Source organism: Serinus canaria, chromosome 6 (assembly GCF_022539315.1).
Source record: "Serinus canaria isolate serCan28SL12 chromosome 6, serCan2020, whole genome shotgun sequence".
Classification (NCBI taxonomy): domain Eukaryota; kingdom Metazoa; phylum Chordata; class Aves; order Passeriformes; family Fringillidae; genus Serinus; species Serinus canaria.
The window spans coordinates 5163597-5180484 of record NC_066320.1 but is presented as its reverse complement, the minus strand read 5'-3'; the positions used below and the strand labels follow the sequence as shown (position 1 = coordinate 5180484).

The window sequence follows — 16888 nt, the reverse complement described above, 5'->3', positions numbered from 1 at the left end:
TGGAGGACAAACCCAAGGTCTATCCTTCATGGAGGAATGAGCCAGGAAATCAGACACCAGGCAGGTGGAGTGCAAATTCCCAGAAACCCACAAATATCCAAATTATTTTTAAGTTCCCTGCAAGGCCAAGATGCAGATGGATGACACAGAACTGAATTTCTCCAGCACTAAAGGACACTGAAGCAATTTAATCTGATTTTCCAACAGGACAACAAAAGTAGCTGAGCCATGGTGAAGGCTTTTCCCACTGCTTGTTGGGATATTTTCCCAAAGGAGTTCCAACAAGAGTCTCCAAGTGGAGGGTGGGATCAAGCAAGAATTAAACCCATCATCAAAATGAAGGCCAGGCAGTATAGTGGGTGGTGCTAGTACTGACTCAGTTCTGCTTGGGTGTGTACAGCTCTCCCAGCACTGATCAATATTCCCATCCACAACATCGACAACAGACTGGGAGAATTGTTTATAAATTCCATGGGTGGCACTGAGTGACAGGAGGCGTGGGTGGAATTTGGATCTCCCTGGCCCGAGGACATGAACAGTCAGGATCTGAGCCAAGAACACAAAAGGCTGCCAGCACTGGGGGCAGACCATGTGAGGAGCTGGCATCTCTGAGGACTGCCCTCGATCCTGAATCACCAGAATTCCATGGCTGCTCCTGTCTTTAGCCCTTTGTCCTCCTTTCACCTTCCCTGCAGGGCATGCTGCCCTCCCTTCAAACTGAGTTGTCTCAGGGGTGTCATTATGGTCTGCATTCTCTCATAGCAAGTCAGGGGGCTCTCAGGAAGCCACAAAATCAGACTGGCTGTCATTGATTTCATTTTCTCCTTATCCCCACAGAAAACCTTAAATAAAAAAGGGGAGAAAACTTGCTTTTAAAAACTCCTGCTTTTAATAATTGCTTTTAAAAACTCCTGCTCTCTTTAAAAGTAAAGAGCACAAAGTACTTGTGTACAGAAGAAAACCACCCAAGGCAAGGGAAAAGAGCAACCTATTCCTGATTTTTTCCAGATCAATGGCCTAGAGTGATTTCATAAATTGCACACAACAATTCCATGTTAGCTCCTTGTTCAGCACATAACTGGACCCTGCTAACAGCCCTATTTGTTCTTCAGGCTCCCAGAAAAATGACAGCATTTGCATATTTTAATTAATAATGGCTGGCAGAACATGAAGCCATAAATGCCTCCCAGGCATGCAATAAACTCTGAGGTTTATTTACAAATTAATGCAGTGGAGATCATTTAATATTGCATTAATCTCAAATGTTGTTAATTAAAACACCAGTCAAGACCAGCTGGGTGCATCAGAAAATAAATAAGGGGATAAGAAAGAAATAAAGCCCTCCATCATCAGCATAAGAAATTTTAATGGACAAGAAAAAAGTGAATTTTATTTTTCCAGAGTCTAAAGGGCAAATTTAAAGCAGCTACATTTGCATTGTTACTCACCCTAATGTTTTGCAGATATTCAGATTGGATAATTTGGGAATACTTGAAAAGTTTTGCTGGCTCTCTACAGAATTTTGTAACCCTCCTGCTGTATGCAGAACTACCACATTATTACTAAGAGAGAGCCATAAAAGCGTAATTTCTAAAACTGCAGCAGCCCAAACACTGATTGGATTGATAAGACACAGCAAAAGAAACATCAGTGTGAAAATATACACACAAAAACACTGGTTCAATATTTGAGGCCTGGTGATATTCCATATCATTGATGGAACACAGGCAATAAAACCCAAACCAAGGTGTCTTACAGGGAACTTTGTGTTGTGTGGAAAAGGCAGCACAGGATTTCAGAAGTTTAAATATTCAGTTAATGAATCTTTAAAATATCCTGGTGGATTTTACACTGGAGAGAAAAAAGGAAGATGAGAACAGAAATATGCTGCCCACAGGGGAAGGCCTTTAATACAGATGGAGGTTTTAATGCAGGACAAGGGAGCTGGACTTGGCACTGGGTTGGGAGAGATCCTTAAAGCCCATCCAGTGCCACAACCCCTGCCATGGGCAGGGACACCTTCCACTGTTGCTGCTCCAAGCACCGAATTCCAGCCTGGCCTTGGGCACTGCCAGGGATCCAGGGGCAGCCCCAGCTGCTCTGGGCACCCTGTGCCAGGGCCTGCCCACCCTGCCAGGGAACAATTCCTTCCCAATATCCCATCCCTCCCTTCCCTCTGGCAGTGTGGAGCTATTCCCTGTGTCCTGGCACTCTGGACCCTTGTGAAAAATCCCTCTCTGTCTTCCACATTTCAGGTTGAGGACAACCAGACCTACAAGACCTACAAGTCCTGGACCAACCACCAAAGCTAAAGCCAAGCATATTTGGGATTTAACAATCAAAGATTTTTCATAAAATGCAGGATCCTTGAGGCTGGAAAATCCCTGCCAGCCCATGGAGTCCCAGCTGTGCCCACCTTGTCCCCAGCCCAGAGCACTGAGTGCCACCTCCAGCCCTTCCTGGGACACCTCCAGGGATGGGCACTGCAAAGCTCCCTGGGCAGCCCCTGCCAAGGCCTGAGCACCCTTTCCATGCAGAAATTCCTGCTGCTGTCCAAGCTGAGCCTCCCCTGGCCCAGCCTGAGCCCCTTTCCCCTTGTCCTGTCCCTGTTCCCTGGCAGCACAGCCCGACCCCCCCTGGCTGTCCCCTCCTGGCAGGGAGTTGTGCAGAGCCACAAGGTCCCCCCTGAGCCTCCTTTGCTCCAGGCTCAGCCCCTTTCCCAGCTCCCTCAGCCCCTCCTGGGGCTCCAGCTCCTTCCCCAGCTCCCTTCCCTGCCCTGGACATGCTCCAGCCCCTCCAGGTCCTTCCTGGATTGGGGACCCAGAACTGGACACAGCCCTGGAGGTCCCTCAGCAGGGCCAGCCCAGAATGAGCTGCTTGGGGTTTAGTGAAACATTAAAGCAGATCATTCCACTGGAGCTTCACTTTCCAACCACATTTAAATCCCATCAAATCCTTCAATACTAAAACCTGCCAAGAGGTTTTTTTCTGCCTCCAAAGATCCCTCAGGCCACAGATTCCAGCACCTGTCAAGGAAACACAAATGTTTCTGTTCCTCAGCATGTTCCTGGCTCCTGTTCCTCTTTGGGGCTTCCAACCCCAAGTGTCTCTCACCAGGGAGGAGAAGGCTCCTGAACAGCCTGGCCCTTCCCACTCCTCCCTCCCTGCAGGCACCACAGATGTGCCAGGAGTTAATTGGCAGCACTGAGCTAAATTAGTCATCCTCCCTCAGCACAGGTGACTGTGTGAGCTTAACCAGCCAGAATAATCCCAGCCTTTCAGCAGGAAACCATTTAAGCAGGAGCTTTCCCATCCACCTGCCTCAGTGAGTTAATTAGGGCTCCTTTATTGCACTGCTGCTAAATACAGCATTAAGTTTCTGATCCTTTAAAAAAAAAAAAAAAACTCAGTGAAGAGTTGCCATTTATTTCCCTATTTTGCACAGCTGGTTTTGAGGCAGGATACAATGCAGTAGATAAGGAACAGTAAATAAGTGAGGAAAGAACTGATTTTTTAACTCTTAGCGCAGCAAGGGGAGGTCTGGTCCTGCTGCACGAGGATGAGGGATGGTCCTGCTCCTGGACCTGGCCAGAAGCTGTTCCCTGATCCCAGGGCACAAGGTCCCACTAATCCTGGGCCTGGCAGCACTGGGATCTCTGCTCCTTCTCAGCCTGTTACACACACCATGGGGTAGAAATATCTTCAGTCACTTTTCAAAAATTACAGGCTAGGGAAGGCAAATTGCCCAAAATCTTGCTGAAATTCCCCATGAATGAGTTGCTGAAGCTCCTCTGATCTGCTGGCAAATACAGAGACAGATTCTAACACAATAAATCACAGTCCTTTATAGCTCCCAGCCACTCATAGAATTTTTTTTCTAGTATAATTATCACAGAATTCCAGAATGGTTTGGATTGGAAGGCACTTTGAAGATCAACTTGTTCCACCCCTTGCCATGGGCAGGGACACCTTCCACTGTCCCAGGCTGCTCCAAATCCCATCCAGCCTGGCCTTGGACACTTCCAGGGATGCAGGGGCAGCCCCAGCTTCTCTGGGCAGTGCCATTTGCAGCCTACAGCATCTTTTACAATATTTAAATCAAAGAAAGAAGTAACAGAAAGAGCCAAGTGAGCCCTTTTTCTCTATAGTCCATGTAAAAGGAGCTGCTGATGAAAACAAAACAATTTTCTACCCCTTTGAACTGCCCCTTTTTCCCCCTAGATGAAAAGACTGGCTTGTGCATGGCATGACACAGAGGGCAGGAAGGTGGAGAGGGTTTCAGCAGCCTCAGGGAGTGCCAGGGAAGCCTGTGTACCTGCAGGTTTAACAGCACAGCGCCGATCCTCATGGCCTCGCTGACTTCCAGGCTGTACATCAGCTGGGGGAAGCGTGGAGGGCTCTGGTTGTTGGGAGGCAGCACCTCGATGTAAACAGTGGTGATGGAGCTCCTGCAGTGCAAGGGGGGAAAAACCAGTCAAAACCAGTCAGAATCAATGAATTCAATCCACAAGGCAACCCACAGTGGTTGATTTACACACAGTGTGTTCTAGAGCTCTAACAGCCTCCCTTTGCTCCTCTAAAAGCTTCAGGACATATTTTTCCTTCTGGATCAAAAGGAAGGCAGGCTGCCACATTCACAGAATCTCTGGGTTGGAAGAGACCTCCAAGATCATCGAGTCCAACCCAGCCCCAACACCTCAACTAAACCCTGGCACCCAGTGCCACATCCAGGCTGTTTTTAAACACATCCAGGGATGGTGACTCCACCACCTCCCCAGGCAGACAACTCCAGTACTTTATCACCCTTTCTGTAAAACACTTTTTCCTAATATCCAACCTGTATTTCCCTTGGTGCAGCTTGAGGCTGCATCCTCTGGTTCTGTCAGTGCTGCCTGGAGAAAGAGACCAACCCCACCTGACTACAACCACTTTTCAGGGAGTTGTAGAGGAACTCTGAACAGGAAGAAAAGCTCAATAATTTTCCCCAGAGCAGCCCAGAATGGTGTTCTTTCAAAAACAGACCAGTGAGATATCAGTGCATGCTCCAAAAAAAAAAGCTCCCAATGTGCTGTATCCTCTGTGGGAGCAGCTCAAATTCCAGGCTGGAATTATGCCACACCCAACAGCCATTCCTGGAGCATCCCTGCTGGCAGCCAGCTTGGGAAAGGGGGAGCAGGGAATGCTGGCAGAGAGGGAAATGCTGGGAGAAGAGAAGCACACAAGTCTGCTGTGGTGCTGTGGGTCAGTAATCCTCACTTCAGAGCAATAAATCCCATTTCAGAGCTGTGGCATGCAGGAAGCTGCAAACCCCTGGCAAACCCTTGAGCTGCAGTGAATCCCTGCCCCAGACAGACTGCAAACAGCATTCCAGGTGGAATTCTGAAGGTTCTTTGGGACACTGAAGACCCTGAACAGACCATCCTGTAAACCCACTTGATATCCAACAGCCTCAGCTTGAGGAAGGGAGCCAGGAGTCCCCCTGGAGATTAAAAATCTGACTTTAAAGGATCTTCCTCTTGCCTCTCTGCTCCATTATCCCACTGCCTCCCTTCCTGGATGCCAGCACAGCATCCCCACCCCAGAACAAACTCCTGGGAAGAGCAAGTGCTGTGCTGCAGGTGTAGTTTTCCCTCTCATAAATCCTTGGATTTCTGTTGATAAATCTCAGGGTTTAGAGCTGCAGGAGAGAAAACAAAGGGATTTGTCCCAGGTTTTTTTGTAGGTGGGGCAAGAAGAGGGAGAGAGAAGAAAATAATGAACCCAAAGAGCTGCTTCTTGCAGGGCTAGCAAACTCCAGAGCTTTTTTAGAGGGTCCTACCCAAAACTACCAGACATTTATTATTGAAACAGCTGCTGTACTAACTGTGAGATCTCACTGGATATGAAAACAACACATTAGTGATCAATATTCTTAATCAGCTGCCCAAAACTGTGGCTGAGCACAGTCACCACTGTGCTGTTGGTGTTTCCCACTCCCCTTTCCCAGCAGGTTTTGGAGGTCTGGGTCACTGACTGAGCCGGGCAGAGCAGTGCCAGGGCTGAGAGCAGTGTTGGGAATTGACAGGATTCAGTGCCAGCACACAGGGAACGGCTTCCCAGCGCTAGAGGGCAGGGTTAGGTGGGATATTGGGCAGGAATTGTTCCCTGGCAGGGTGGGCAGGCCCTGGCACAGGGTGCCCAGAGCAGCTGGGGCTGCCCCTGGATCCCTGGCAGTGCCCAAGGCCAGGTTGGACTTTGGGGCTTGGAGCAGCCTGGGACAGTGGGAGGTGTCCCTGCCCTGGGACTGGATGGGCTTTAAGGTCTCTCCCAGCCCAAACCATTGTGGGATTCCAGGAATAGTAAGCAAATTTTCTTCAAATATTTAAGGCAAAAACCACAGAAGTAAAGCACTAATAGTCTGCAAACTAAAAGCACTCTAATATTAAATGGCTTTTTTTGCAATTCCAATCCATTTTTTTATTAACAACTTGAATTTTTCCCCCGTGTCTTTTGTGTGGGTTATAGTCTTGTAAAGGAGCTGGCAAATTCTCCTTTGGCATGGGAAGGGGAAGGAGATGGAGCTGAGCCAAGCACTGCAGCTGGTGTTTGCAGGTGAATACACAGAGACCAGCACAGCATTTGGGAACTGCAGAGAGCTCCCAAAATCACTCCAGCATGGAAAAACAGCTTTTGTGCCCTACTAGCTGATTGAAAGTCAACTGCATCCCCACCTCTGCTTAAATCATCCCCACATGGAATCATGGAATGGTTTGTGTTGGAAAGGACCTTAAACTCATCCAGTGCCACCTCTGCCATGGCAGGGACACCTCCCACTGTCCCAGGCTGCTCCAAGCCCTGTCCAGCCTGGCCTTGGGCACTGCCAGGGATCCAGGGGCAGCCCCAGCTGCTTTGGGCAATTATAACATTTAGGATGAATGGATTTCCATCCATGTGGACCAACCTATCTTGATTTGATCCAGCAGAACCCTGCAACACCAAGTAATATGAATCCCACGTGCAGGAATCTGAGGGATTGTGAAAAGCTAAAAGTCTGACCTGAAATTCTTTGATTTTACAAATGTTGTCATTTTTTTTTTCCCAAAAATATAAATTGTTGTGCTTCAATATAGAAGGGGACTGTGCAGGGAAGGGGTGAATTCTCCAGCCCTGGAAGGTTTCAAGAAACAGCTGGATGTGGCATTTGCTGTGGTTTAGTTGACAAGGTTGAACTTGATGATCTTGGAGGCCTTTTCCAACCTTAACAATTCCATGGTATCTCCATAACTTATATGAATAATCATAATAAATAACACTCAAACTCAAATACCCAAATCTCACTTGGGACACAGCCACTTACCAACATTTTTAAATGTCATTCCATGCAATAAAAACCCCAACAAACCTACACAGAATTCCAAATCCCAATTTAAATTTGTGTTCAGAAGGGCTGCAGAGCTACAATTCCTGAGCCAGGTTCAGTGGCTGGGTTTTGCTTTGTGCGTAAGCAAAGGGGGAAACTGAAATTCAGCCACTTTCCAGGTGACTTTGGTTGTCCTGGCTATTCTCATTTGCCTCAAAGGCATTTTCAGAGGAGGAAGCACAGGCTCCCAACATCCATCCTCAGAAATACATGTGTTTGGGCAACACAAAAGGAGCTGATGGCAATCAGAGCTGTAGTGTGGAGACACACCATGGGGATCTCAGACTCTCTGAAGGGGAATTACTCATTTTTGGCCTTCTCTCTGAAGCACTACACAAAATAAATGCATAATTGTCCTCAGTCTTCTCCTCAGCACTACCAGCAGCCTGCTACCAGCTCGAGAGGGTTTATCAAAAAAGCAAGCAGGAGGGAAAAGAGAGTGGAATTCAGCCAAGGGACTGCTACCAGATGTTAATTTTATGAACAACTTAACAAGTTGAATGGACAGTAATTATAAAATATGTGCACAAAAGCATGAGCTGCTTTCTTGGAGACATGAGAGAAGCAGCAGGTCCTGAGGAAAATCCAGTTACTGAAATCCTAATCTTGTATTTTATTTCCTTCTTACATTTCCCATTTGAAGAAGTTACTGTTGTGGGAGGTTTAAATGCTGAAATCCTAATCTTGTATTTTATTTCCTTCTTACATTTCCCATTTGAAGAAGTTACTGTTGTGGGAGGTTTAAATGCTCCTGTTCCTCCCTTCATGCTCTTTGGACAACGAGGTTGTCACATTATCAGTACCAGGACCAGAACACAGGAGACATTTTTTGTCCCCTCCACACCCTCATGGAATGACATTTTGGCACATTTAGAACACAAACTCCATAGAAAAAGGTAAGAAAAGGACTTGATACCTTTGCTGGTTTTTGAACATACAGATCATAGAATGGTTTGAGTAAAAAGGGACCTTAAAGATGATGTTCCCCTCCCTGCCTAAATCCTAAATTTGCAGTCTGCTCTTTTTCATCTGCGGTACAACAGAGATCATTCTGCCCTTAGGAATTTCTAGACTGGAACATCCAGTCTTAGTGGGGACACTGCACAGCCTACACCTGGAGAGGCTCTCCAGCTCAACAACCCATTCTTTGGATCCTTTTTGCATCTTCTGAACAAACAGAATCTCCCTTCTCACTTGCTTTCCTCTCTTTCCACCCTCCACCTCAATGAATGAACAGACATGCACAGTGACAGCACAGCTGGGAACTTTTAAACAAGAGACCATGGCAAGCAAATGAAATAATGAAAACCCAGTGCTGTAAGGGAAACACCATTAAGGACCACAAATATCAGTGATTTTTTTGCCCAACGTCCAGGAGGAATGATGAGGAGGACTCCATTGATATCAGCAGGCTAATTAATTAATTTAATTACTTTATTATACTATATTATTCTATATTATATTACATTACATTACATCTAAACTGAATCTGCCAGGCACTCAACTGCACAATGTCACCATGAAATTTTCTGAAAAATCCCTTCACCAGGATTTCTTCTCCTAGGAAGCTGAGATGCCTCAGAAAAGAATGAGAACAAGAATTATCTGATTGCTTTGGAATGTGGCTGGACATTGTTTACCAACAGGTGCATCTTTGATTGGTTCCATGTGAATTGTTTTAACTTAATGACCAATCACCATCAGCTGTGTCAGACTCTGAGTTTGTCAGGAGCTTCCATCACCATTCCTGTTAAGCTTTCTGATGTATCCTTTCTCTTTTTCTTTAGTATGGTTTAGTATAGCATTTTTTAGTGTAATATGATATAATAAAATAATAAATCAGCCTTCTGAGACCATGGAGTCAAATTCTCACCTCTCACCTCATCCTGGGGACCTCACAAACACCACACACAACATCTCGTGACTGTCAGCCAACATCCCAACACACATAGCTGGCCCTGACAGGCCAAGCAAACCAAACACCAACACTTTGGGTACACAATCTCCAGATTGCATTCCACTTTGGCACAAACACAGGCACAGCAAACAAGATAAGAATTGTTTTGATCATTCTTTTCTTCACTTCTCCCAGGTTCAGAAAACGTGAATCCCAGAAACAAAGGGCAAGTATTCTACTCTGTGTGTGTGCCACTTTCCCAGAGCAGAGGCGTGGGCTAGAGAATGGGGGTGTGGCCCAGGGGTTGCTGCTGAGCTGCTGGAGTAATTAGGGGGTGCATTAATTACCTCCTCTGCGCAGGGGGGGCCCTGTCAGACGCTCTGACGGTGAGGGCGTAGGAGCGCCCCACGGCCAGCTGCACCCCCGGAGCGATGGTGATCAGGCCCGTGTGCTCGTTGATGGTGAAGTCCCCCTGATCCCCAGCCAGGATTTCGTACACTATCTGCCCATTGGCTCCCTCATCTGCATCCACGGCCGTCAGCTGCAAGGCAAAACCACAGGGTCAGCAGGGGAACACCTCCACGGGCTCTGGGAAGGTGATTCCGGAGGAGGAAGGGGACCTAGGACATCTGGAATGCAGACAGGAATTTCTAACAAAAATACAGCTCAAACCATCAGTAACAGGTATAAAAACATCATGAAGCAGGGAAAAACTGCTTGTTCAAGACTGCAAGCCAATTATTTCAAGATACAAATTAAAAAACTTATTTAGATTGCTCATTCCCTGTGGGTTGGAATATATAATATATATATATAATATATAATCTTTCTCATGTGAGAAGAAGACTTTTTTGGTCTTCTTTGACAACTTTTTGTCTTGCAATAGTAATGAGAGGTTTGTATTTATTTACTTCCCATCCTTCTCTCCACTATTCCAGGTGACAGCCCTGGTAGTGCCAGAAAGTCTCACGTCCAGGCCTGGCATTCCAAGCCCTCCTTGTGCAGAGCTGGAGAGCAATGTTTGTGTTCATATGGCTGTGGCAGCCAAGTGGAAGGGAAATGGCAGCTGTTCCCATATGGATACACACTTGGAATCATGGAATGGTTCAGGTGGGAAAGGCCCTCTAAGATGGTCAAGTCCAGCTGTTAACCCAGCACTGCCAATGCCATCACTAACCATGTTCCCAAGTGCCATGTTGTCTTTAAATCCCTTGAGAAAAACCTAAATCCTGCTATTAGACCCAAATTCTAATGGTGAACATAAGGAAATGAGGGGGTTCTTCTCTTCCCCCTGGGAAAGGCAGTGGGTTTATCCCATTTCTGTAGGGAGCCATGCTAAATCAAACACACATTGGGCCAGGAATTAGAGCCCAGGGAATATATTTGCTTTTAGTAAATTATGGAAGAATATCCCAGAGTGGTTTTGGTTGGAAGGGACCTTAGAGCTCGTCCTATTCCACCACCTGCCATGGGCAGGGACACCTTCCCCTATCCCAGGTTGCTCCAAGCCCTGTCCAACCTGACCTTGTTGTCTCTCCCTCCTTTAGGAGTTGTTTTGTTGATAGACAGATTCCTCACCTGCCTTCTCATTCTGTAGGGAAACATTCCCTCAAACAGCACAAGGATTGGCATAAAGTGTTCTGAGCAGCACTGGAACATCCAGGAGGCCACAGCATCCAGCTGTGCATCCAGCTGGCAGTGGAAGTTACAGGGAATGATGGCACCATGGGGTCCTCTGCTGCTCCCAGCTCCAGGCGAGCAGTGGGAGGTGGGGAATGGGAAAGGGCACCAGCAGGGGTGACAGCAGCTGGGATGGCTGACATCCTGGGATGTCCAAATAATCCCAGCCTCAGGAAGGATCCCTGCAGGGATCCTAGTGTGAGGATGAAAATTCAAAGGTCTCTGCCTTGGCTTTCCTGACACAAACACTCCCGCCCTGGGGCAGCAGGGATGGAGGATGGGAATGCTGGATGTCAGCAGTGATGGAAAACCTCAGCACTGACTGTCAGGCCAAGGACAGGATCAACAGCCACTCCCTGAGGCAAGGCCAGCCAAACAGCAGCCTCAGCTTCTGCCTCTGGGCCCCTCTTGTCACCTTGTGACACCTGGAGTCAGGGACAGGAACTCTGTCCTGGCCCTGCCATGCTAGGATAGAAAATCCCCTACTGAACAGTGCGGCATCACATCAACTTCAGCAGCTCATAGCCTCCCACAGCACCACCCAAGGCTGCCAAACCAGCACCCAAAACTGCCAAATCACCACCTACAACTGCCAAAACACCTTTGCCCAAGGGTGTCTGAAGATTCAGAACAGCAGAAACCAAACCTTGCCAGTAAAACAAGAATGAATCCCAAAGCTGTAATATCTAAATCCCATGTGCACACAACATTGAGCACCAAGGGGAGGATAGGAATTCATGGAATCATAGAATGGTTTGGAGTGGAAGGGACCTTAAAGCTCATCCAGTTCCATGGGCAGGGACACTGTCCACTAGAGTAGGCTACTCAGAGGCCCATCCAGCCTGCCCTGGGCACTTCCATGGAAAAACTCAGGGTTTCTACTGGTTTCTAAGATAGTCTTGATCCTTCATGCACAAAGGCTCAATCAAATACAAAATTTCATTTAGAAAGTCATAAATATTCTGAAAACCAAAAACTAAGCCCACACCAGCTTTAAAAACAAATCTTAATTAATCTCCTACAGCATTCTGGAACAAATTGTATAGTGAACATAGGATAAATGCTTGAAATGCCCTCATGGAACAGAGGTCATCTCCTCTTAAAAATTAAAAAACTAAATTAATATTTGTGTGGGTTTTTTTTTAATCTACCTCATTCCCTTATTTCTTTTGGAATTCTGAGGGAGCCATGCTGTGAAAATGCAATTTAATCACCCCTTCTATAGCTTCTATACATACCTGGGTGAGTTAATTAACCTTGCAGAGAATAATTATCCACCCAAGTGACAGAACTGTAAAAACCTTGTCTGCTGAACTTCAAAAGTAACAGACACACATACAAAAAAAAAAAAAAAAAAAACACAAACCAAAAAACCAAAATAAATAAAGCCTTTATGCAAAATACAGGGTCCTGAGGATTTAATGGCAGGATTTGGAACCAGGCCAGTTTTTATTGTGATGACATGAAAAAGGAAAATTAATTGACTACACTAGCACAGAGATTTAGGTGGTTAATTAAACCTACAAATGCTTGGAAAGATAAGTAATTTGAAAAACATTTTGGGGGCAAAACCAGGAATCAAACCTGGGATTAAACAGAATTAAAGTTTAACTGCTGCCATAATATATGATTCCAGAAATCCCATCTCCAGCTGTCCCAGCCCGATAGAGCTCCATAGTTAACAAGATTTAAGAAACAGGGGCTAAAATGTAAAGGGAGATGAACAAAACAAGGTTTCATTTATTCTGCTAAGAAATTTTCATCCAGCAGGATCAGCTCCATTGCATCAACATTTATTGTACCACAAGTCTGGCAAAATAGGTGTGGATTCTGCTGCAGCAAGAAGTGGTTTTCTTGGGAGGAAAAGGAGATTTAGGAGTGGTTTTGTTGGGAGGAAAATGAGATTTAGGAGTGGTTTTCTGAGGAGGAAAAGGAGGTTTGGAAATAATTTTCTTAGAGGAAAAAAAGGAGACTTCGGAGTGGTTTTGTTGGGAGGGAAAGGAGATTTAGGAGTGGTCATCTGGGGCAGAAAAGGAGGTGTAGGAGGTGGTTTTCTTGGGAGGAAAAGGAGGTGTGGGAATGGTTTTCTTGGGAGGAAAAGGAGGTGTGGGAATGGTTTTCTTGGGAGGAAAAGGAGGTTTAGAAGGGTAGCCTCAAGCTTACAAAGACATTTTGGTTATGATATAAACCCTTCTCAGACTCACTTCATTACTGGAGGAAACAGAGCTTCAATGTTTGACTTGGAACCTTCCCAGAGCAACATTTGGGGTCACCTGGCCCTGGACAGATGAAGTGATGACCAACATTCCCAGCAGCTTTCACCAGATTCAGTGTGATGGAAAAATTCCAGGATTGCTATGGAGATATTCCTGAGCTTGAGTCAACCCCACATAATGATCTCTGAGCAGGTTAAAATACTTTTTCATTATCTCCTTCAAGCATTCCATCAAGCCTCAATCCATTATTTTTTCCTTAAGTCTGCAGGGTTGTTGGCTGAGCAATGCAAACAAAGCCCAGTTTTGTTTTCTCTCTCTGCTAATCAGATTTGATTTGGGGATGGGAATTAATTACCTGATGGGCAGAAGGCAAAAGGTTGCAAATAAACACGTAAATAAAAGATCAAGTGGGGTTTGGAGATGACTTCTGTGAAGGTTGTTTTAGGGAAACATTAAGGAGTGGTTAGGCATGGAACAGGTCACAGCCCCAAGGCTTGGACAACATGTACAGGGTGGGATTTTTGGGGTGGCTGGGCAGGGCCAGGGGTTGGATCCCCTGCAATGTAAATGGAATTCCATGAATTACATTTAAGGCCAGTCCACAAGTTTTCCTATATAGACCAAACACAAGAAATCTCCTCATGGGCCAAGATGGATCCATGACCCCTGTGGGTCCCTTCCAGATGAGGACATTCCATGATCTTAAGATTTGGAATATCTTTGGAGTATCTATAACTAAATGTTCCTGCTATTTATGGCACAATGCACATTTAAGAGCTGTAAATCAAGAACTTGGGCTAAGCTGGGGCAGGACCTTAAAAATTACTTTGTACTGGTGCTACCAGACAAAATTGTTTCTGAGGGGAACAGGGCACTGATCCCCTGTGTATTTTATTCTCCATTTTCCATCAGGGAATGATTTAATTGCTCTTGGAAGAGAGCCCTTGAACCTGAGTCATGCCACTGCACCAGGAAATTAGGCAGAATTTAAGGCATGTGGATAATGTGAGGTAGGATCTAAGAAGAGCAAAACTGGGATTGTTCAGCCTGGGGAAGAGAAGCTTCAGGGTGACCTAACTGTGACCTTCCAGGACCTGAAGGAGTTACAGGAAAGATAAAGAGACTGTACAAGGGATGGAGGGACAGGACATAGGGAATGGCTTCCCAGTGCCAGAGGGCAGGGATGGATGGGATATTGGGAAGGAATTGTTCCCTGGCAGGGTGGGCAGGCCCTGGCACAGGGTGCCCAGAGCAGCTGGGGCTGCCCCTGGATCCCTGGCAGTGCCCAAGGCCAGGCTGGACAGGGCTTGGAGCAGCCTGGGACAGTGGAAGGTGTCCCTGCCCATGGCAGGGGTTGTGGCACTGGATGGGCTTTAAGGTCCCTTCCAGCCCAAACCATTCCATGACTCCATAAATTACATCTATGGCCAGTCCACAAGTTTTCCTGTAAAGACAAAATACAAAAAAATCTCCTCATGGGCCAAGATTTAGGTGAGTAATACTTCTTGCCACCCTCTGTCCCTTCCCAGCTCTCTCATTTTCCTGCTCAGGATTCCCTATTCCCTGCATCTTAAATATAAAAATGAGAGATGTCTAAAGAAAAACAGTGGATTTGAATTACTGAGATGAAATTTTGTTGCACCGCTGCTGCAAACTCCACCCATCAATGTGTAGCTCATTTCAATATCTGAGTCACAGCAGGGAGAAAATGGGAAACTGGGCAGAAAAAAATATAATAACATAAAAAAGATGGAATTAAGTACTTTACTAGGTTTACTGTTAATAATCTTTCTACTGACAGTTATAATTTACCACATTTAACTGTTTTAAAGTACAGATTTCTCAATTGAGAAACTCTCAGGGAGCACAATAAAACACCTATGAAAGGAGAAAGCAAAAGGAGAAATTTTCAGGCTGAAAGGAGCAAATCACACAGAGATTTAAACTTAACTCTCTTCAAGCAAGGCCTGAAACAATTTCACAAGTACTGTGAGGAGACAACTGAAATAAAAATAAAACCTGTTTTTGTCACTTCTCTGAAAGGCAGCAGGGAAAGAAGGAAAAGTCCTTTGTCTAACCACCCAGGCAGAAAGGAAAAAGAATGGGGGAAAAATTGAATTCTGCTTGTAATGAATATATTTGCCTGCTATTTGTGGTTATTTTCAAGCAGAACCTAAGAATTTTTAAATTTCCTTTATTTTTTAAGAGTGTACCAAACAGCAAACACAAGTAACTTAAAAGCTATTATGTTTTGGGGCTATTTTCACGAGTAAAATCAAAACAATGTCCCACAAAATGAGGCAGCAAGAAAGCACAAACTGGGGTTATTTGTCCATTTTATTTGTCCATTTTCCTGCAACTGACTCTGGAAAAAAAGATATAAGAGATGTAAGAATATCACCCTAAGGATAATAAAAGCCAAGTGGCTGAAAAATCAGTCTGATTATTATGGATGGTTATGAGACTGTCCAGACACTCTGAGGTCAGTGTTCTTTTCCTAACCTGCTTTTTTCTGATCAGACAAAGTGGTTTTATGAACTCATTTTCCCCTGGGAGCTGTAAGAGATGAGAACCTCTCCCAGCAGATCTCAAAGGATCCTGACCCCAGGAGGGAGGGTGGGGTAAAAGGTGACTTGGCTCCTCATGGAGACAATAGGATGAGCACCCCTCAAAATCATTGTGTCAGGGTTCAAAAAATGGGAAAGAAAAGTCAGTTTGGCCTTTGAGAAAGTCTCTACAAAGCCTTTACATATATGAAGTATATAAATATATTTATAGGTATTTTATATGTAAAGATTGAGCAACATATCAAAGAGTGCAGCGGCCCAAAATCCTCATCAGGGAATCATGGAATGGTTTGGGTTGGAAAGGACCTTAAAGCCCATCCACGATGAATGTTCCTGTCATGTCAGGGACACCTTCCTCTGTCCCAGGCTGCTCCAAGCCCCAATGTCCAGCCTGGCCTTGGACACTTCCAGGGATCCAGGGGCAACCACAGCTTCTCTGGGAATTCCATCCCAGGCCCTCCTCACCCTGCCAGGGAACAATTCCTTCTCAATATCCCATCCATCCCTGCCCTCTGGCAGTGGGAAGCCATTCCCCCTTGTCCCTCCATCCCTTGTACAGAGTCTCTCTCCATGTTTCCTGTAGCTCCTTCAGGCCCTGCCAGGCCACAATTCGGTCACCCCAGAGCTTCTCCTCTCCAGGTGAACAATCCCAGCTCTCCCAGCCTTTCCTCCCAGCAGAGCTGCTCCATCCCTCTGCTCATCCTGGTGCCTCCCCTGGGCTCTTCCCAGCAGCTCCAGGTCCCTCCTGTGCTGGGCCCTCTTTATTTCTGGCATCATCACCAGTCCTCTGAAATCCTAAGACCTGACCCTTTGCTTTTGCATTTTTTTTGTTCTTTCCTTTTTTTTTTTTTTTAAGTGAGTAATTGAGAAACTCAGATCATCTGGTAGTGTGGGATGGGTTGAAAAACAACTCCTCTCCCAAACCAGCCAGGATTTTCTACCTTCCCCCTCTGACCAGATCATAAACTCAGAAAACCTACAAGTAGCCGTGTGCTGACTGTGCAGACAGAAGCATGGATTTGGGAAAACATCACTCTTGGAATTTAGAGCTTTTAGCAGAGGTGAGCTACAAGCCCAACTTCTCCATTATTGCTTTCCCAAATAACCTATCCTGGCTCCATATTCCTGA

The 16888-nt window shown here is 45.8% G+C and overlaps 1 protein-coding gene across 4 annotated transcripts in view; it reads right to left on the bottom strand.

Moving 5' to 3' along the window:
- PCDH15 (protocadherin related 15) overlaps positions 1 to 16888 on the bottom strand; it is a 263505-nt gene that overhangs the window by 121082 nt on the left and 125535 nt on the right. For all 4 annotated transcript variants that reach the window (XM_030241129.2, XM_030241128.2, XM_050976520.1 and 1 more), the window contains 2 exons: positions 9644 to 9837; positions 4316 to 4448 (listed from right to left, as the gene is read on the bottom strand). In XM_030241129.2, coding sequence (XP_030096989.2) covers positions 4316 to 4448; positions 9644 to 9837 — 327 coding nt within the window. The remainder of the gene's footprint in view (positions 1 to 4315; positions 4449 to 9643; positions 9838 to 16888) is intronic.